Source organism: Marmota monax, unplaced genomic scaffold (genome assembly GCF_021218885.2).
Source record: "Marmota monax isolate L192 unplaced genomic scaffold, Marmota_monax_Labrador192_F-V1.1 WCK01_AAM20220418_F8-fsc00106, whole genome shotgun sequence".
NCBI lineage: Eukaryota > Metazoa > Chordata > Mammalia > Rodentia > Sciuridae > Marmota > Marmota monax.
Window position 1 is genome coordinate 651627 of NW_026695218.1, and position 22708 is coordinate 674334.

Genomic DNA, 22708 nt, shown 5'->3' on the forward strand with positions numbered 1-22708 from the left:
AATAAGAGAAAGAAGAGATCTCCATGAAAACCGCAAAGAACTGTCTGAATATAGTGTGAAACAATTATTCCTCAATTATATCATCCATCTCCAGGCCGTAAGCAATCATTGTTTTGCCTGCTCTGGATCCTCTTTTTTAGCAGCCAACTAGTTGCTTACTGCCAAAAATTTATGTCAGTCTATCCAAAAGCAAGCTCATCAACTTTCTCTATAGCCATTAAGTAACCTATTTTCATTCTATGAATTCTGTTTCATCACTTAAATGGTGTTCAATGCATTTTACTTCCCTTATTTCCCCTGCAGAAAAATATACCCTTGAGAGTAGATACTGATTATTTATAAATCTGTGTAGCTTTTCCAACTCATGTAGATTTGTACTGAACAGTACAATCTACATGAGTTGGGATAAATGAATTCACAGATGGGTACATACCTGTACCTGGGCAGGTGAGGGCTATCATGCTGGCTGCTAAGGATGTGCAACCTCACTCATATGCCATGAAGATGGCCCAGTGAGCTTCCCTCCTACCATGGGTTACCACTGGGGAATATCGCCCAAATGTAGCAGGTAGAGAAGGTGGGCCTTTCGTGGGATTGGCATAGGACCTTCTGAGGAAAACCAGATTCCTCTGTAGGATCAATGTGAGTCTGTCACTGGTTTCAAATGAAGAAAGTAAGGGCAGGTTCTTTGCTTTGTTTTGTTTTGTTTTTGAACCAGAGATTGAACCCAGAAGGGCTTAACCACTGAGCCACATGCCCAGCCTGTTTTACATATTTTTATTTTGAGATAGGGTCTTGCTAAATTGCTTAGGGCCTCACTAAGTTTCTGAGGCTGGCTTTGAACTTGCAATCCTTCTGCCTCAGCCTCCTAACCTGCTGGGATTACAGACATGCGCCACCATGCCCAGTGGTGAGGGCAGTTTTCACCAACACAAGACAGAAACAGTCTACACTAGGCTGCCTACAACATGTGTCCCTTTAATAATAACGATCATCACCTGAATGATTGCCTGATGGGTGTCCCTTTTACCTAAAAGGGATCAGGCCCTCTTAAACATGGTTATAGCTGTTGGTTTCTGTAAAGACAAGTGAATTAGGCTCTACAATAGTTTAGGTTCCTAATAACAGGAATACATTGTGTAGTTTAGCATGTCAGAAGCTTATAAGAGAGGAAAATAAACATACACGATTGTAGTGTCCATTCACCTCCAGTACATTTTATGTTTCAGTGTAAATGCACATCTTCTGTGCACATTATCCAACCCAGATGCTTACATCAAACTCATTCAGAGCTGCAGCCAGCTCGCCGATACCCGTGTGGCCTTTGGCTTCATCAGTGGGCGAGGTAGCTTGAGCAGCATTGGAGATGCCAGCAATGGCCTCCTGGACTTGTTTGAAGACATAATCTCGGTTGGCTCTTGTGGCAGCAACATCTGGGTGGCGGAGAAAGGCTTGGGAGGCTGTGTACAGCATTGTGGCATTCTTCTTCAGAGCTCCACGGGCAGCTGCCATCTCATCTCTACAGTGAGGGTCCTTCAGTTCCTGTGTGGGCAAAACATGAATCTGGCATGAAGTTTGCATGGTAGTATACACGACAGAACTCGGATTCACAGAAAAACCCACTGAATTTAAAAAACAAACAAACAAACAAAAAAACACCTTCTCCTCCTTGTGACATGGCTCTACTTATCTGGTATGTCCTCCAAAAACTGACCTCTCCTACCAACTCACTAAGCTATGTCCACTTCCATTGGCTTCCACAAAGTCTGATATCTTTCTCATCATTAACACTCATCACATTTTAACATACTGACTTATTTAAGCCAGTTTCTTCCTATACTGAATCTCCAATGACAGCCCTGTGTCTATCTTGTTCACTGGCTCTGTAGTCATTTGCACAGTATCTGGCCCCATAAGAGGCATTCAATAAATCTTGCTGAAAGACTGCAAAAACTGGGCCACCGATGGGGTAAGCAGATTGAATGGACCACAGTTATCAGCAGATGGAAAAGCTGAACTTCAGTCTTCTCAGATTCTGGCTGCTTTATATTCAATTATAATTGTAAACATGGAAACCAGTCTTCTGATTTTTGGTTAGTGGTTTAATGTCACTTCATTATCATTTTCAGAACAGAACAAGGCTCTATTTTTTTTTTTTAACCGCCTCTATCAGCAGCTCAATTACTGAGTTTAGACAATAGAAAATAATAAGCCAGAGTAAATTTGTTTTCTTCATTTGGAGTGTTAAAATAATAACACTGGAGAGTCACTTTACTTTCATCTTTATAGAGTACTGTCAAGAAAGTGCATCATTTTGGGAAATGTTAAGGTGAGAGCCGCGTAGGACTGCCAGTTGAGTATCCCTGGGAAAATGTTTTTCCAACTTTAAAACATAAGTAAAGGGTATCTGACTCCCTAGGGTTCTCTTCCTATTTGCTCATCTGATAGATGGCCTTATAGGAATTACATGTTCTCTTTTATGGACCAAAATAACCCTTAAGCAAGTACATTTTTATTTCATATTTAGAATTATCAGGACAAATTGACAATAAATAAATGAAAAAAAAAACAGAATACAATATGCATATCTGTATGCACAGTATTATTATAAATATGTGAAAATGAAGACAGAAGGTTAGAGTAGGTGGGGGAGACTGGCAAAATGATTCTCCTCCATGGAAACTTATAGACAGGGGCCGGAGAATCTAGGGGGCAGGGCAAGGTGATATCACACCTGCCCCAGCCAGAAGCAGTCTTTGTGATTCCAGGTACTTAGAGCCTTTGATTTCAAAGAGTTGTAACTGATCCATTTTCAGGCCTATAAAACTACAAGGTTATGAGAACTCACCCATTTTCTCCCCTAGCATTTCCAAAATCTTTCCCACCTGTTGTCTTCTTGCTGCTACATAGTTTAGTTTCACCATTTCTTTCCCAAACTCTTTAAAGCGGTTTGCAAGGTCTTGTTCGTTTGTAGCATTTTTGACAGCTTCCAGAGCGTCCTCCACCTAAAGTGATAAAAGACAAAGTATTTTATGAGTGCATAGTATTCAAACAATATTAAACACATTATAAATGGTAATTTGATAAAAAAAGAATAGGTATTAACTTCTAAATAAAATAATAGGAGAAAGTACCTCTAACAATCACTTATACTGATTAGAAACTTGAGATTTATGGAATGTTTGATATGTAAAGGACAATAATTCCTGAAACTTTAAAGCATACAAAATCCTATATTTATTGTATTTTATTAAATAATAATTTTAATAAGAAATATAGACTTCTGATCTTAAGTAGCATAAAAAGGAAAATGTATTTAAGAAAAAATGTGGATGTTGAAACAAATTTTGAAATGATCAGAATAGGAAATGGTTCCACAAAGCTGTAATAAATCCCAGGGCTGCTGAAAATTAGGGACAGATGAAATCTGCAACCAATCCTGGCAACACTTATAAATCCCAGACAAAAGGGACTGTAATTTTAAACTGAGTCTACACCCTGCTATGGGATAGAAAGGGGAAATACCACACCATGGAAACAAGTAAATTTGAAGTTCAGTTGCCACCTGAAGGAGCCAACAACTGGAGTGGACAGGGAATGGACAGAATGACAGCAAGCACACAGCACTAATGAGGTGCTGTGCTTCCAAATTCCTCCAAACTGTGTCACTGAACATTCACGAGTGGTAATGGACCTGAATTATGAATTCCACCAAAATCCTTCTGTAAATGATTTGAGTATTTGAGAGGTACTCAAGTGTTGTGCCCTCCAAAATGATCTTAATTTTGATATGGTATGATATTTTCCATAATTCATAACCCCCTGGTTGTTTAATACCAATGAACTCAATTAGAATGAAAATCAAGACACTGTGATAAATTAATCTACTAAGGTTATTGTCAGTCAGGTAGCATTGTGGTAGAAATAATTTTATCAGGGGAAACAGCTGAGAACACAGTCCTGAATGAACAAAGCACAAGACAGATGCTTTTTTGCAAAATACAATGGTCTTCAACATGAAGGGGGACCAGTAGAGGGGCACCAACTCATGCAGGCTCCTGAGACAGTTAGGGAAAAGGAGAGACAGTGGCTTGGAAAGGTTAATGAGAATGCAGGGAGTATCCGGGCAGAATTCACATGGGCTCCTATAGTTTCGGGCAAATCAAAAAACGGCCTAAACAAAATCATCCTTTGATAATTTTGAAATACAGATGAGTACTAAAATGGCTGAGAAAAGTCATAGATAAACTTAAGCCTTCACTTTGGAGTTGCTGCTTTGTTTAGGCTGGACACAATCACAAAAGTGGCTTATCCACCTTCCTTATCAGGTGTCCTTATGTGAAGGAAGAGTGTCTATAAATGAGTGATAATGAATATGAGCAAGTCTTTTTATCCCATAGATGTGATAATACCATTCAATTTGCCAAATAGGTACCATATGTTACCAAGAAAAGAGTTGCAAGAACAAAAGAAAGTTCTTCAGAATAATGGTGGTGGTGAATGAGTCTAAACTATACCTAATATTAAACTTACATTCTCATTTTACATTATTTTAAAAATTCTACCTTATTTTCTTACTAATAATAAAAATATGAAATGATGGTGTAACTCCTCTAAGTTTTAGTCATTTCCAAGTCCTAATAATGCTCAAGGAATATAAGGAAGTACAGCTCAGAAAAGGACTATTGTGTGTTAGAGTTATTTTTTTTAGTTATGCATATCAAATTATATTTTATGGTACAAAATGGCCTATATGGCCCATTTAAAACATTTTCATAACTTAATAAGAATCTCATTCTTCAAATCTTGAGAACAACATATCAATGTTAACCTACTTCCTAATAGATTTATAATCATCTTAACTTGGCCATCAACAGCATCACTGAGAGCAGTTTCTTGGCAGTTAACTTGTTCCTGCTGCTTATTTGAGATGTAAATCTTTTCTCAGGACATAAAAATGGTTCCAGAGAAGAGCAAAATAATTATCTCAGAGGGAGCTAAATCCTGGATTTGTGCGTGTGCACAAATATATATGCTTTTTACCGTTTGCTAATCAGACCAATTTTGAATATTTATGTTGCTGTGTTACATACAATTTATTTTCTCATTGGCTTTTTCTGAAGAACAGATTCCATTGTGCATTTATAATAATTATAAAATTTATAGTTCAGTGAAATGCTTTTGGAAAAAAAAAACATCAATGGGATCTATCTGTGGAAAAGTATTCATAGTCTTACTCAAGAGTTTGGATCTAGAAGTATTTGAGAGCTCACCTAGTCAAAAGTTCTTATAGAGAATCATCGTCAGAATATGTACAAGGTTTTATAGAAATGCAAGAAATGAGACCAAAGTCTGGATTGTGGATACCCTAACCACTAATAGATAGATGAGCAATAAAGATGGATGGTGGAGGGAGGGAGAGAGGGGGAAAAAGAACTTTTAACAACTCAAAATTAATATAGAAATCAACTTTTAATTTCTGAATGCAGGCAATGATCTTTGGTTCTTTCTGGATGGCTGTTACTCTCAAATATTTACTGTATGTTCATGAGTTCAGGGTGCCAGTTGATCAAAGAGTAGTTCTCTTACAGAAGAAAATACACAGACACTTTATCCAAAACATACATGTCTATGTCCCAGCATGAAGACTACAAGTCTATTTCTGTGAAGAGGGTTGTGGGGTCACATCAGTTTGGATTTAGACTCAGATCCTGAAGGGAGCTAATGATGGTTTGGATACAAGGTGATAAGCTCAGTAAGCTCACATGAACGATAATGCAGGAATATTCACAGGTGATTAGATTTTAAGAGCTGTAACATAATCAGTGGATTAATTCATTTGATGTATCAATAATTCGAATGGAATACGGGTTGGTAAATGCAGGTAGGTAAGGTGTGGTTAAAGTAAGTAGATCACCAGGGGGTGTGCCCTTGAGATTACATCTTGTCCCCCTGGCTTCTTGAGCATATGCATTCCCATTCATATTCTCATTCATTCATATTCTCTCTCTCTCTCTCTCTCTCTCTCTCTCTCTCTCTCTCTCTCTCTCTCTCTCTCTCTGCTTCCCAGCTGCCCTAAGCTGTGCAGCTTTCCTCTGCATGCCCTTCCACCATGATATTCATGATGTTCTGCCTCACCTCAGGCCCAGAACAATGAAGTCAGCAGACCTCGGACTGAGACCTCTAAAACCACAAACCCTAAATAAACTTTTCCTCCTCTAAGTTGTTCTTGTCATGTATTTTGGTCATGGGAACTAACACAAGGCTTTCTTGTATCCTGGAATATTTTCAGATGGCAGGGGACTCAGAAGAAGTGAAAGGAAAGCTACAGGCATGCAGGCAGGACACAGGTGGCAGGCTGTCACACTAGCTCCAGGAAGCATGACAGTGTCAGTGGCAAAGTCCTTTGAAAAGGAGGCACTTAGTTTTGGGTTGGGGAACAGTTTCCAGCAAGCAGACGTTAAGTTACACCTGAGAAACAGCTGTGTTATACCACCCCATTCAAAGTAGCCTGAAGATCTTGGGCATTACAGAAACCATTCTTGTCCCACAAGGTGGTCTAGATGATGAACACTGAAGTGAGAACTCTGTCGAACCAGGTGTTCCTGTCCTTCATATTTGCAGCCAGTGCATAAACAAAGCTGAAAAGACTTTTAAGTTCTAGAAAAGACATTAAGGTTGGTTGTTTAATTATTGTGTTTATATATTATTTTCAGAGCTCATCACTTCAAATTCCTAAATGTCTTCTCAGTGGTTTGTTAAAAAAAAGAACCCCCATCTCCAATTTGAAACAAGCCTGCCCCGCTGCCACTATTATTTGATCTAAAGCTGTGTCAGATTTCCTGAGATGGAATCTTGGAAATCAGTCTTTAATTTTCCTCATTGAAACTACGTTTATTTATTTAACATAAAATAAAGTAGTCTGATAATTCATTTTTCATTAATTACATGAAGCACCTCCCAAAAGGCAGGCAGACATATGGGCATGGGGACAGTGTTGAGCTGAGAAGTCAGATCCCGCCCCTCCTGCACTGTGTGAGTCTCTGTTCCCCAGTGGACAGTCAGTGCCCACACCCAAGCTTCAAATCATGGCTGCTATGATCAGCATTTCTATTGACACAAACTGACCACATTCCGGATTCCTCCTGTTGATATGTAAAGGACTGAATTTTAAGTGACAATGGTGAAACTATTTAATAAGTCACAAATAATTTTCTTGTTAGGGTCTGGTTAAACAAATAAATTTTAAAAATATCTATCTTGGATATAGAAATTGGCCAAGTGAAGCATGAACTTAAGACCTTACAGGTAAATGTGGGGCTTATTTAGTCCTATGCTGTAATTTAATCACTAATACTTCAGCATTATCACACTTTATCTTTTTGTCTCCTAAAGATAAGTTAGTCTTCTTGATTAAATTTTCTCTTTCCTTGTTAACAAATGAAGAGTAAAACAATTTCATCAGAAAACAAGACTGATTAAACGCTAGTTTCATTATTCTTGAAGCACATAACCATAATATAGTTTGTGATATATTTCCAAGTTATTTTCAGTTTGTACAAGAAAAATGACAACAGCCAGAGTCATCAAGTGCTTAGGCTGTACCAGACATTGTTCTAAGTGGTTTACATAAATCTAATTCAGTCTCTCAAAGCAGCTCTTTGATGCTTCCCTCAGTCCCACTTCACAGTGCAAATACCAAGATGGGACAGTGACTAATTCAAACTGCCAGAGACCTCACAGCCAACAAGTGCAGGCACCTGCCTTGAAGTTCAGGTAGTTTGCTCTAGAGCTCCTACTTTTACCTCCTGGCCTGTGCTGCATCAATTTCCCAGAGAGGCTGGGTTTAGAAAGCTGATGAACTTTAGGAACGGATTATACAGATTTGCTAATGATGAAGACTCACTAAGAACTCTGCCCTATCCAATCAGCCTCCACATTTTCCTCACTACTTCTTACCATCTCTAAAACTGGCCTCTTTTGTCACGACATATATCACCATTCCTTTGGCTTTTCATCATTCACTAAGCAGGATAATTTCAACAATATCTTAACCTGGGATCATACCTCTTCAATTCCTTTTCCTCACTGATAACAAAAATTTATCTAAATCACAATCTGATTCTTAAGCTTAGCACCACTCAGTGGCTGCCCTTAATACACGGAGCACAATCCCAAGGCCCTCCACAGCTGGATCTCTCCATACAATCTTGTTGCCTCTCCTCTCATTCCCGCTGTGTTTCAATGCTCCTACAGCAGGGGCAGCTTCCCCAGCACCAGGTGGTCAGCAGTATCCTTCTTTACGATTCCCTTGGGCAATTCGGCAGCAGAGTGCTTTCATTGAGACACCTGTCTGTGATCAGTTTTCCTCAACACCATAAAGAGCGATTCTGGGAAAGTTCTACTTGACTGTGTGCAGGCCTAGTGACTTCTGCATCATCCAGTGACCCACAGCCATGCCTTCCAACATCTGTCTCTCAGCCTGGTAGGTGTGGGTACCCTCAAGAGTGCTCTGACGAAACCCTAGGGCTAGTGCTGGTCCTCCTATCTGACATTCCTACATTTCATAGAGGACTCTACTTTTTAACAGCTGATCTCTTGTTATTCTATTGTACTATTAGAGTTAAGAATACTTATGTTGAAGTTCCCTGTTCAAATTACTGTAATGGCTTCACTCTCATTTTTGGACAGGATCATACATCCCCCAACTCTTGATGGGGCCAACTCTTTCCAGATACCTCTAATTATCAGGCTCCAGTTTGAGACTTAGACTTAGGAGTCTGCACAGTGAAAAGCAGATTCCACTGAGTTCAGTGAGACCTAGTCTTGAATCTTCCTCTTCCAGCCCCATCATACCTCCTGAATTGCCCAACAATACAATTTGATGGAGCTGACATTTCCAGGTTGGGGTTCCTGGGGAAGCTAAGTTCTAAGGTAAAAAGTCAGCATGTGCCATTTTCTCTCTAAATAAATAATCTGGATACTCACATGACTCAGAAGCCAATTAAGGTTAACAACACTGTGGAACTTTTGTTTGAGTTAAAAAGAAAGAAAATCTCCCCTTTCATATTATCCTTAGTCTAGGAGCAAATAGCTTTCAGAATGGTTGGCAACCAGCTTTAGATCATATGAACAGGGTCTACCAAGAATAGCACCTTCAGCAAGGAAAAGGAGATAGAAAACTGGTCTTTGCCACATTTTTTTTTTGGCGGGGGGGAGGGGGTACTGAGGATTGAACCCAGCAGTGCTTAACCACTGAGCCACATCTCCAGCCCTATTATTATTATTATTATTATTATTATTATTATTATTATTTCTATTATGATTTTTATAATTATTTTATCTTGAGACAGAGTCCTGCTGAGTTGCTTAGGCCCTTGCTAAGTTCTGAGGCTGGCTTTAAACTTGTGATCCTCCTGCCTTAGCCTCCCAAACTACTGGGATTTCAAGGATGTGCCACAGTGCCCAGCTTTTCTGTCACATCTTTAAATCTTGTTCAAAACTCACCAGAAACTATTGCCTCTGGACTCTTAGTTTGGTGAGCAAATATATGCCCTTTTAAAAAAAAATCAGGTTGAGTTAGTTTTTTTTCAATTATTTACAAAAGAAAGCATCCTAACTATATTTGTCTTCTGAGTAAGAATGTTCACACAATGTTCACACATCTCCAATACACATTACTCTACATTTTTTCCCACTTTTAAAAAAATTTATGTGTTCTGTTTAGTTACACATGACCATAGAATGTATTTGGACATATCATATATACATGGAGTATAACTTCCCATTTTGTAGTTGTACATTATTTGGAGTTAGTGTTCATATATTCATATATGAACATAAGAAAGTTATGTCTGATTCATTCTATTGCCTTTCCTACAGCACTTTCTTAATGTCTCTTCCACTACCCTAGAAAGCTCTTGCCAAGTCATCTTTACATATATATCACAATGTTTCACATACACCAAGTACCCAATACGTATTTCTTGAAAAAAAACTGAGTGAATTGTGAACAGTTTAGCTGCATGAAGTTAATGCCATGGTAGAGCTGACAGAAACAATATGCTAAGAAACTAGGGTCGTAATTTTTTACTTTTTTTTAATAGGGTGCTGAGGATTGAACCCAATGCATCACACATGCTAGGAAAGTGCTCTGCCACTGAGCCACAGCCCCAGGTAGGGTCGTAATTTTTTACACTTATAATTAGAGACAAGGCTATTTTATACACATTGTTCTTCAGGCAAAAAAAAAAAAAAAAAGCTACATTCTAGCTTTAGGAATAAATGGAAGACTAGTGAGAAATAATAAGTTACTGGGGCTTTATGCAGGACTATTTGACGCTAACATCATAAAAAGCACTGGTAATCATAAGATTGGCCTGTTTAGGATCATCAACGATCCTAAACAACGGGACAGCAGAATTTGATTTGGCCTCTGATAGCCACTAATCAATTCTGACTCTTTCAAGACATTGACTAAGTGGTTATTGTATCATATTTTGTTATTCTATTTTCTAGAGAGAAATTCTGTGATATTAAAGAATGACATTATTCCAGGGCCTGAGGACAGAAAAAATGGTGACTATTTTCTCTGGCATATACATGTCTTGATGTGTTCATATGTAATGCTATCACTCATACTAATAACTGACAAAATAATATGATTACATTAATTCAGTGTCTAGGGCAAATAAATATCCCTCTTCATGATCACTGATTGAAATGCAGAATTTCATTAAAATTGTGAAGTGCCACATATCACCCTAACACACTAACAATGCCAACTGATTGTGGGATATACCAGGTGTCTGGCTAGGGAATCACTCACCAGGAACTTCAGCAATGAAAGTGATTATAATTCAGTATTTTAATAGTGTCTGATAGACAAAAGATTATATGAGGCTTTCTGGGTGGGGGAACTGCAATTGGGGTTTACATATGTGTTATTCCCCACAAGTGATGCAATGAAAGAAAGTTCGATTATGAGAGGTGTAACCTAATTGGTGGATTAATCCAATGACATGGATTAACTGGGCAGTGACTCTATGCAGATCTGGTGTGACTGGATGAAATATGTCATTGGGGGTATGCCTTTTGGGTTTATATTTTGTCCTTGGTGAGCACAGCTCTCCCTTTCCTTCTTGGCTGCCATGTCCTGAGCTGCTTTCTTCCTCCATGCCCTTCCACCATGATGTTCTACCTCACGTTGAGCTATAGAGTCAGTTGACCATGGACTGAATCTCTGAAACTGTAAGCCAAAATAAACCTTTACTCTTCAAGTTGTTCTTGTCAGGTATTTTGGTCACAGTGACTCAAAAGATGACTGAAACAGTAACTATATGTCAAGCTACATGTCAAAGCTCTGTATGGCTTTGGAACTATATGTCACCCACTGTTTCATCACTGTCCTTCAGGATTTGAAACAACAAAAGCTGCAGCAAAAACTTTTTGAAGTCATATGAAGCTCAGTTTAACACCCTAAAAATATTCAATATTAAAACACAAAAAAATGCTTGTATGATAGAACAAGAACATCATATAGACAACTAACATCTCTCTGTGTTAAGTGAGAAGAAAGCCTCAGTAGCCACATGAATTTAGGTTTCCAAATATAACTCTAAGAGGGCAGAATGTAAAGACCTATAAACTGTAAAACCAAGTAACTTGAGTAGAACCTCTAATACTTTTCTCATTTTTAGAGGCTGAATGACATATGCTAGTGACTGCTCAATGTGCCAATGATGTCATGTTGGGATGCAGGGCAGAGGGTAAAGATTAGTGTTACAGAAAAATAAATTGATGATTCTCCATCTGCTTGGTGAATTGTTGATGGATAAACGTAGATGTACATTTATGATATGAAAGAAATTTCACATATGTTCCTGTAAGTCACTCAGATATGTGAATAATTAATATCTAGAAAGAGCACTAATAAAAATTTGGCATATAGCCTATCATCATCACTTTTTCCCCATCATCTACATTTTACCCTCCACAAGGTAAAGGAAATTACTGTTCACTGGAAAAAACCTTAATAAAGGTTCATATGATAGTTACTAATTTGCTTCATCAAAACATGTAAAGATACATGATATGTTCTTTATTCTAAGTCAAAAAAACAGAGGCTTCTAATATTTAATGAGAGGGTATGATTCTACAGAAAAGAAACAGTATGATACTAAGCAGAACTGTGCACTATGTTTCTTTATAATGATTTTGTTGACAGAATATCTTTTGGGGGTGGGATGATAGCTTCATGAGATGAAGCCCAGGCTGATCTGAATACCAAAGAGTGACAGAGGCCACAACCTGCATAATGCAGAGATGGCAACAGAAACTGTAGTTCCTCGCTGGCTCCACAAGATAGCAATATTCCACCACTGCTGTTTGCTACAGAGGCTGCAATCTAAGTAGAACAATGTAGTATTTAGTCTACAATCATTTTTAATTTTACTACTGACAGTCTGACAGGACTACTTAATATTGCTGGGTTGACCTTTGCATGATTTTGTGCTAAATCCTTTTTTTTTTTTTAAAGCTACCCTTAATCTGCTGTGTGGAGAGGAGAATACAATTGACTCTAGATTACATGTTGCTGTGATGCTATCAGCAGTCAGCACTGGTCAAACAGGTGGGTAGAGTAGGACTGCAGGCACCAACTGGTGCACACATGGTATCACAGGCTCAGATTTAAGAAGCACTTTTCTTGTGGGGACAGATCAGGAAGAATATTGAGCCCTTTATCACCCTAATGGTTGTTGAAAAGGACCTTCCACAGCATGACCAATAATGACACACGGGATGCAATATTAATTTCTTTGGGTTTAATCCTACTCTACCCCTAGGGTAATGGAATAGTACCTTTCTGCGAAAATGGACTTTGAAGACTGAAAAGGCTGTAAGGTGAAAACAAAACCTTTTCTCCCACACACTTGAAAATGAAATTATTTGTAACCTAACAGATGCATGTATCAGAGGCGGGGCTGGAAGAAGGACAGCCAGCCCTATAAGTGGTTCCAGTGATCTTACAATCCACATATAGCCACCACTTCCCAAATACTCATTTTGTACCAGACTCTGTGATAACTGCTTCCTAGGAATTTCCCCCATCCAAATCTCTTAATGATCTGAAGGCTACACCACCATTAGCCCCATTTAACAGATGAGATATTTGAGATGTAAAAAGGTTATGTGATGGTCACAACACAGCTGGAAAGTGGACCCGCATCAAAATGAAGACCACTTAGTCCGACTTCAGTGGTCATGTTGCTGATCATAGTGCTTAACTGCCTCTCAATATCTTCTGAAGTAGGTAAAGTGTCTCCTCGAATCATTCACCCCATCCAGTTTGTAAGAGCCATCTGTGGCTTTTGAAGGTCTAATCTGAGAAGAATCTAAGAAAGACAATGCAAAACAGGTTCTGCTTGGTATTCCCTTGCTCCTCAGGAACCTGCAGGAAAACCACAAAGACCATATAGTTCACTTTATGGTTTATGACTATGGAGATTGGGCTGTAGGACTCGAGTTTAAGATTTTTCAAAATACTGAGGAGTTTATGCCTGACTTAGAAATCTTAGCCTTTTTATTAATGCAAATTCCAGTAAAGACCCTGCCCAAGATTTTTTGACAGACAACACTTATGATTTAATTTAACACTTAAGATATTTCTTGCTCCCTTCTCCTGAACAGATTTGAGAAAGGTGAGGAGAAAACAGGCTTCATTATTCTCTTCCTAACTCATTCATCTCCTCCTCATAACCTGCTTCACTTCATTGACAAAGACAATAAAACTTAGATGTGCTGAAAGGGAACATGAAAAAATCTATAATCCCAGGGCTGGGAGACTAAGCCAGCCAATGATTGGTTCCCCTGTGAACCATAAAAATATAAAAAAATAAAAATAAAAAAAGATCCTGCATTTCCCATCCCATAATCTAAAGACCCATCCCATAAATCCAAGGTTGGTGCCAACTGTCCAGGAACTAAATCCACTGAGGACATGGAAAAGGGCATCTCTTGGCAGAGCAACTATGCTCAGCATGTTTGTTCAAAGGGTTAAATCTTCGTGGTTGCAATTAAACTGTTTTCAGTAACTAGGAGAACACAAAGGCCCAGCTGTCAAGGTCTGGGGAGACTGCCTTAGTTCCAGTAAAGCCTGTGACCAGGGCAGGATTCCCCTTCCATTAGCAAATTAAAAGAATTAAAAGGAGCCATTATAAGCAAAGCACATGTGGATGGGGTGCACATATTACCACACCATAAAGGTCTCAAATTCCATGTATACTCAGAAGAACCTAGTTGGGATAGATAATAATATATTCAACATATGACTTTCTAAGGTGGGCATAGTTGATCATTTGGTCAGCTACACAGAAGAGCTGGCCATAGCCTCATTTCCACATGGACCAACACCATTCTGAATCCTGAGACGGAATAACAGCAGGTGCACTGAGTCCAAGATCTATAACCTAAGAATACACCCTTACATACTCCAAGAAGCAAGTATAAATTTAAACTCTGGTTTTGGGGGGATTTTTGTTTGTTTGTTTTTAGAGAAAGAAAACAATCTAAGTAAGCCTTAGATATATTATTCAATTTAATTTTGTTGTTAGAAAAATGAGGTAATATACCATGTGGATGAGTAACCAAGGGATCCATGTCCAACATAGTTCATTGCTATAACACACATGGTCAAGAGGGTCACCCACGTAAAGGAAACTGTTAAGCTCTATATACGTACAATTTTCAGATGAGATAAAAGTCTCATGACATCCGCCATGTCCGCCAGGATGAGTAAGCGTGTTACAGCTGATAGCAAAGCCCTTGCCGCCCTCACCATTGTGCCACGCTTCACCGATGAACATGGGTCATCAGCAAACTCAGAGGAGGCGATCCGCATCGTCTCACCTGGAAGACAAACATGGATAAGAGAGTGGGTATATATGAGACCTCAAGGCTGGTAATCTTAAAGGTTGTGGAGAGACTATTATTGTTATTACTACAAAACTCTGATGACCAGGTGGTCTTCCTGCTACCTTCAACACAACAGAGACCCTTTTATGACAGACAAGCCCATCTGTACACATGGATAGCTACTATCAACAACAACAAAAAGGTGTATATTTCATACTGAAATGTAAAACTTTTAGAATCAGATATTTAATTCAATTTCTCTAATAGCAGAGATGAAATTGCCCTGAACTTACCCATCCACTCTCTCAATTTCCCTTGAAACCAGTGGCAATTTTTAGGCAAACTAGCTGATGTTACCAACATCTGAGGGACAAAGCCAACTGCTCCATAGAGGACTTAAAATATTGCCTTCCTTAAGACTGTAGTCTTAGTTGAGCTAATAAGACAAGAACAGAGTACATAGAAATCCAAGATCCAGACTTCTAACCATCTTCTGGGAACTTATCCTTTAATATAGAGAACATTTGGAGAGAATTGAACCATCTCAACAAGTGTCATATTTTGTACTCTGCTCTGGAATTGAAAGATGGCTAGGAGCATCCAAGTCTCCAAGAGTTCACAGTCTCATGAGAAAACCGATTTGCAAACACATAATCAGAATACCATTATTGTGTGTCATAGCAGACATAATTCAGAATGTAGGCAATAGGGAGGAATGAGTGAATGACTTATTCAATATGAGAATGGGAGGAGGAAGCTGTTGGATTTCATGATCTACAAAAACTCGGGTTGTGGCTCAGCGGTAGAGAACTCGCCTCACTTGTATGAGGCACTGGGTTCAATTCTCAGCACTGTATATAAATAAATGAATAAAATAAAGGTCCATCAACAACTTACACACACACACACACACACACACACATATGAAAAAAAAAAGAGGTATTCACCAGGAACATAAATGTGAAAAGGGCATTCTGGGCAAATGAATAATGCACTAGGCTCTGAAACTTGGGGCCCCAGACTGACTAGAAAACCACATCTCTGTGGAAGTGAATATAAGGCAGGCAATGGGGGGGCGAGGTGGTAGAGCCTGGAACACCACGTAAAAGGTTTGGAGTGTCTTCTGCCGAGAGGGGAGTGATGTTCATAGACTTTCATTTTTGGAAGATTATTTTAGTTACATGACATAAAATAACCTGGATAGAACATGATTAGCACAGAGAAACCAGTTAACAGGGCAAGAGCAGCTATAGTATGAGACTGCAGCGATGAAGGTCTGGACCAGAAAATAGAAATATGACACAAAGGGGAAGAAGGAGGTGTTAATGAGACCTTGGTGGCATAAAAAATGAATTTGGGGACCAATTCGATGTGGACCCAAAAGGTAAGGTGGAGTTAATGAGGAATAATAACAATACAGGAGTCAAATAGATATTGGTACAAAGAAACCCCAGAAATGAAAAAGAAAAAGGACAATAAATTAACTAGGGATGAGACTGATACTATATCAGTGGGCAAATATCCACCCGGGGAAGAAGGACTGGAAGAAAATGTAAATGAAGATTCATATAGCAAAATATACAAAGGGATATAAAAGTGTCAATAAACTTCAAGAACAGAGTTAATATGACACTATTTAATTTAGGGTAAAACAATATATTCAATATTTTAGTTGAAATGTTATACCTCACCTATTAACCAAAACCTAGCTTATTTAAATAAAGCTAATGATAGCATTGAGAGTCTGTGCATCCTATAATATGTCCTTAGACACAAGGGGAAATTAAAAAAATAATCACTTTACAGTCATGTTAGAACATAATGCAATTCTGTTTTTGTCACAGTTATTTAAACCCTTACAGTGATTCTTTTTATACTTGAGGTATGTGGGCATATAAGAAAATATATTGTGCTGCAGGATTTTCCCAATAGGCTATCATCTGCAATGATCATATTGCTATCCAGCTTAGTCTTCATGCACAGGCAGAAATAAAAAGCTTGATACACAATAGCGGTTTCAGAGAAACTTTAAACTTAAATTCTTACACTGGCCCAAATGGTGAATTTTCAAGACATGGCCCTAATGGTGTACACAAAGCTTAAGGTTGAGACTGATGTTAAGGAGATACATATTCAGTCCAGGTGTCCTACCTTTCCCATGGGTTTACATAAAGCTCCTCAGTGTAGCTGGAAAGAACATTGCACACAAAGGCAAATCCAATGAGACACCAAGAGGATACCCACAGGTTAAGCGATACCAACATGTGTAAAGTATTAATGGGCAAGTCAGCTGCTATTGGAATAGAATAAATCTACTTATTCAAGAGAAGAGGAGATGCACTGTGCACAGGAACCTAGGGAGCTACGTGGTTGACCCCAAAATCTGTAGTAGACCACTCAGGTAGGGCTAGCTCCTCCTAGAATGCAGCTCTCCAATGGGAAAGACCAGCCCCATTCCCTCATGGCAAGTGAAGACACTAGCATTACTTGAGGAACCAAGCCCAGTCGAATGGATTTTCTAGTTCAGATTTACATACAGTGGATCATATAATGGCACTTCATACTGATGCTGACCATAACTAACATTTGGTTAGCAATACTGCATCAAAGTGAATAGTTGATAGGCTGTCAATACAGAGCTCTTAGGTGGAGCTAACCTGGAGCCCTTAGCAAGCACCCCTGCAAATAGTCCAGTAGATGTCCATGAGATAGAGAGAGAGTGCAAGAGAGAGCCACATTATAAAATGGGAGTCTGCAAATGGAAAACGCAGGTTAATGTCTGATATTATTCTAAGATAAATAGGAGGTAATTTCTTTCAGTTTAAATTAAAACTAAAAGCTCATTTTAAGCAGATACAAATGAATATCCTCAAAGATTCCAAAGAAAAGGCAAGAAACCAGCTGTAACTTTAATGTACCTTATATCCCTATAGTTTTAGAATTACTGAATTAAAACAGAAATCTATATTACCAAATGTTAAGCAAATATATCAGGGTGAAATGAACTATTTTTCCAGAGAACTTCTTTTTCTATAATACTGAACTATTTAGCTGAGAACTAACATAACCCTGTAGGAATGGAAATGGAGCAGTTAAGAAACGGTAACAGAGATCTGCCTCTCTATGTGTCCTAACATTCAGTCTCAAGGACTTGATTATAGACCTAACTCAGAGAATTGTCTGGACGGTAAAGCCTGTGCTCTCCTCAAGCCACCAACACCTTCTGGAAAGAAAAACTAACACAACCAAATAAGTAACTAAGGGGTAAAACAATAGTCAACATGTACATACTTATTACAGGATTATTATATAAGTAATATGTCAAATAGACACTTGACATATTTTAACTCATTAATTAAAAAGAAATAAACAAATTTAAGTCACAAAGACCTGGGTTCAGACCCTGACTCCATTCCATCTATTTTTAATAAGTGACCTTGGTGCCTTTCAACCTTTTTGTTTTAGTCCCTCAACTCTAAAATGGGGGTCAAAATAATGGTCTTACAGACTGCTATTTGAGTGGAAATTAAAGATGGTACATTCGAAGCATTAAACACAAGGCCTTCCCCATAATGGAGGCTTACGTGTTATTATCATTAATACCACTATAACCACTATCACCTTAATCTTCCCCAACACAATAAGAATATTTGGCAAACTCCTGGTTATAGATCTGGAAGTGTATTTTTTGGATGATTCTGCTCCTTTGTTTCTTGCTTAAAGGCAAGAATATATCTGCAAAAAAATAAAAGAAAAAGAAAAAACAACTTATTGTTTAAAGGCTGAATATGTTTTCTACATGATGCTTGGCTTTTAAATAGATTCTTGATCCAGTTCCTAAACTACTCTGGAGACACTGTGAGGTCTGCAAAAACATGCAGAAGTCTGAGGCAGCACCAACTGTGATATAACACAGGCTTCAGATGATACAGGGAAGAAAGGGTAGTTTACAGAGAACAGAGTACGAGAAGCAGGCTAATCATGTAAGGAGCAAACCATGAACCAAAATGGCATCTACACCATTTGGTTCACCCATTAAAGAATTAGCCTGCAAGAGGGATAAGCACTCTTTAAATACTCGACCACTGAACTACTGGAAAACTATGAGAAGGAACAAAGAGGGGATGGTGAATGTCTGGGTTCTAATAGGGTAAAGAAACAGGAAACTCAGAGTTGTTTGATAGACCCAGATGCGGAGGAGGGATTAACTTGTCTTTTCTTTGCGCTCTTTTAGCAATGGCGGGCAGAGGACTTGTCCTTTGGAATCAGATGATCAAATGAAAGAGAAGAAAGATGAAACCACAGAGAAAATGTTGTGAAAAAGAAAGAATAAAAGCAGAGTACAACACAGAAAGCCAAGGAAAGGGAGAAATTTGAATGTAACTCCCACACCTTGTGTGGTGGTACACATTGTAGGATTAACATTATAAAATAAATATGTGTTTCTTATGAGGATTAAAAAACACAAACAATTAAAAATCAATAGAGCACCCACAGTTCTTATAAGCAAGGACAACATCAGGGAACATCTGATGAGCTATCTTCAGCAGAGTTCTCTGGGCCTATATTTTTAACCAGCATTTGTTTTTTAAATCTACAACATCTACAACTGCATATCTTCCTTGTCTAATTTTGTAAAGTCTCATTTGTCTGATAACATTTCTTCTTTGTTTAATTACATTACTCATCTAGCACGTACTGACGGCTTATGCACTTGATGTTTCTTTCCCTATTACAGAATTCTTAAAGAAAGTGAAAGGGCCAAAGTTCCTATCCTCTTGGCTATGTTTCTTCCCTTCTTGTGATAACCTTTGTCTGCCTCACAAGCTTTTCCACCTATATTTTTCTTGAGCTACAAATCTTAAAGTATTCTGAAAAATAGAATCTTTACAGCAATGCAGAAACTGAAATGTGTTTTTGGAAAAGAAAACAAGATTAGTGAGTTATAATACCTAAGCATACATATTTTAATATATTTTTTTACTTTTTATTTATTTTTATTCTAATTTGCTATATATGACAGCAGAATGCATTACAATTCATATTACACATATAGAGCACAGTTTTTCATATATCTGGGTATATATAAAGTGTATTCACACCATTCATGTCTTCATATACGTTCTTAGAGTAATGATATCCATCTCATTCCACCATCTTTTTTATTCCCATGCCCCATCCCTTCCCTTCCCAACCCTCTGCCCTATCTAGAGTTCGTCTAATCTTCCCATGCTCCCCTTCCCAACACCACTATGAATCAGCATCCTTATATCAGAGAAAACATAAGGTATTTGATTTTGGGGGGATTCGTTAACTTTACTTAGCATTATATTCTCCAACTCCATCCATTTACCTGCAAATGCCATGATTTTATTCTCTTTGATTATTGAGTAATATTCCATTGTGTGTATATACTACATTTTCTTTATTCATTCATCTACTGAAGGGCATCTAGGTTGATTCCACAGTTTAGCTATTGTGAATTGTACTACTATAAACATTGATTTTGTTTGTTTGTTTTTTGTGTTTTTTTTTTCTGGAAACAATAAAAATGTAGGCATACATATGCATTTCACCCCAGGGTGGTTGTGACTCAAATCCATGATTGGAGAAAAGGTCAACAATCCACAATCAAAATTTCCCTCTGAGGCTCAGGGATAATAAAAACCCTGTATTTTCTCAAACAAAATTTGTGTGAAAATAAGAGGCTTCCTGTGGATACTTCATGCCCTGAACATCTACAGTAGTGCCAGGCACAGTTTAGGTCTTGCCACCAAAAAGGAAGACAATATTTGGCCTAACTGTGCAGAATTCAGAAGAAAGAATTCTCTGCTTAGATTTTTTCTTTTAACTATCAGACAAACTGCATGAAAACCATGCAAATACTGTAAAATTAGAAAGCTGTCTGTTCGGTTGTCATTCAGTCAAGGGTAGAAGGCTCTGTCCTCTCTTTATCCTTTTCCTTTTTTTCAAGGAACTCTTTGAGGTGCAGAATTTCAGAAGTCTGTCTCAGGAATGATTGTGAGAGTGGAGAATTTCAGATCCCTATGGGACCTACTGAGTCTTCTCTTAACTACAAAGACACAGAAGTTCTGGTGGACAACAACATGTAGGAGTAGTCAGGTGGCCTATGGGGGCCAGCATCCCAGACTCTTGACATCCCAAGCAGGGACTCTGGTCACAATCTAGTAGTGGATATAAGACCAGTAAAGCACAATGTGACACCAGTCAATCAAAACTGTTTCACCTAACAAAATCCCAATACAGCCACATGGCCTTGTTATAGCCCTGCTTCAGTGGCTTGAGCAGCTCTAAAGATAAAACGTGTGTTCTCATTTGGTCAGGCCCAGTGTTCTTTACCAAGGATTGATAATTGAATCTGTTCCAGTGCAATTTTTCCCCCTATCAAGATATGTTCACTATGCAAAAGTACAACAAATGTCAGTAAGTGATGATTAAGTGTATTGAACGTTATGAGCTATTAAACATCATTAGAAACAGTAATGTGCCACCTTGCAGAAGGCACAGATCATTAAGCGTATGGATTTTAATTATTTCAGCTGTTGCCTTTTTCTGGGTTGGGAGGAGAGGGTACAAATAATTTTACATTGTTGTAACCAGGAAAAAAAAATCAAGCAGCAATATGGCACACTTCACACATGAGACCTTTGCAAGGATCTGTTAAATGTAGCCACAGCCTCATTTCATACAAAAATTGATTACTGTCTTGGGCTCAAATGCAACAGAAGACCATAAACTCAGAAACATTTATTAGTGTTGTTCTAACTGTTAAGAGAAAAAAGAAGTATAAATGACCAATAGTGAACAAAATTCCACTTAACATTATTGTCAAATAAAGAGAAAAGAAGGCACTGGGCATGTACATTTCATTACACAATAAATGTATTTCTGTACAATGCACTATACCAAATATCTGTTAAAAGCCTATTGTAAATTAGTTGGTAAAGCAAATAAGTATTCAGTAATCTAACTTTGACATTGATCCAAAGTTTCAATGATCCCATATATGCAAGACAAGTCTCTCTATAAAAAGCAAGCACTTATTTATATTCTTAAGTCAATAAAGGTTTTTATTGATCAGTATCTCTATTCTACAACCACGACACAAATCAAAACTTACTGAAATGTCGGTAGCCTGATATAGTGCTTGGTAGTTGAAGTGTGACTTCAAAAACCTTTTAATGCAATAAGGAAAACAAAATGCAATACCACAACTTGGATCAACATGAAAGAAGCAAATATAATCATTAAAATGGCTAGCTTCGAATACTGAATGACAGAGGCAGGCAACATGTAAATGTAGAGGATACCTTGATTTCCTCATACTGACTAAGATACTGTGCAAAGAAATGCAGAGTGAAAGGGGTGAATTTAATGCCCAAATTCCAAAATTTAAGAATAAAATGGAAGACATTATGCAGCCCAAACTCTAGCAAATTGCAAAATCCAGGCATGACCTTTTAAAAAGAAAACCCTCTATCTTCCCAGGAAACCCTTCTAATTTGAGATAGTTTAAAATGTTAATTTTTTCCTTCAACTATTTGGTCTTTCACATGATCTTCTGAACCACATAGAAAAAAATGTAATCTCCTTTTCAATAGAGTAGACGTTGACTTTTTTTTTTTTTAATGTCCTTTAGTGAGAAGGGAAATGTCGAAATGAACTTTCAACAGTTATTTTCTGGGAATGTTTGCTGCTTTTTTATTATGAAAGGGACAATGACACAGAGAAAGGAACAAAAACTTTCCCTAGTTTTCCAGATGCTACATACCTA

General features: G+C 38.0%; 1 protein-coding gene across 1 annotated transcript in view; it reads right to left on the bottom strand.

Moving 5' to 3' along the window:
• The window catches only part of Ctnna2 (catenin alpha 2), a 1018251-nt gene that overhangs the window by 650736 nt on the left and 344807 nt on the right, over positions 1 to 22708 (bottom strand). Inside the window, exons 4-6 of the mRNA XM_046432228.2 lie at positions 14741 to 14907; positions 2886 to 3005; positions 1276 to 1542 (exon numbers count right to left, since the gene is read on the bottom strand). Coding sequence (XP_046288184.2) covers positions 1276 to 1542; positions 2886 to 3005; positions 14741 to 14907 — 554 coding nt within the window. The remainder of the gene's footprint in view (positions 1 to 1275; positions 1543 to 2885; positions 3006 to 14740; positions 14908 to 22708) is intronic.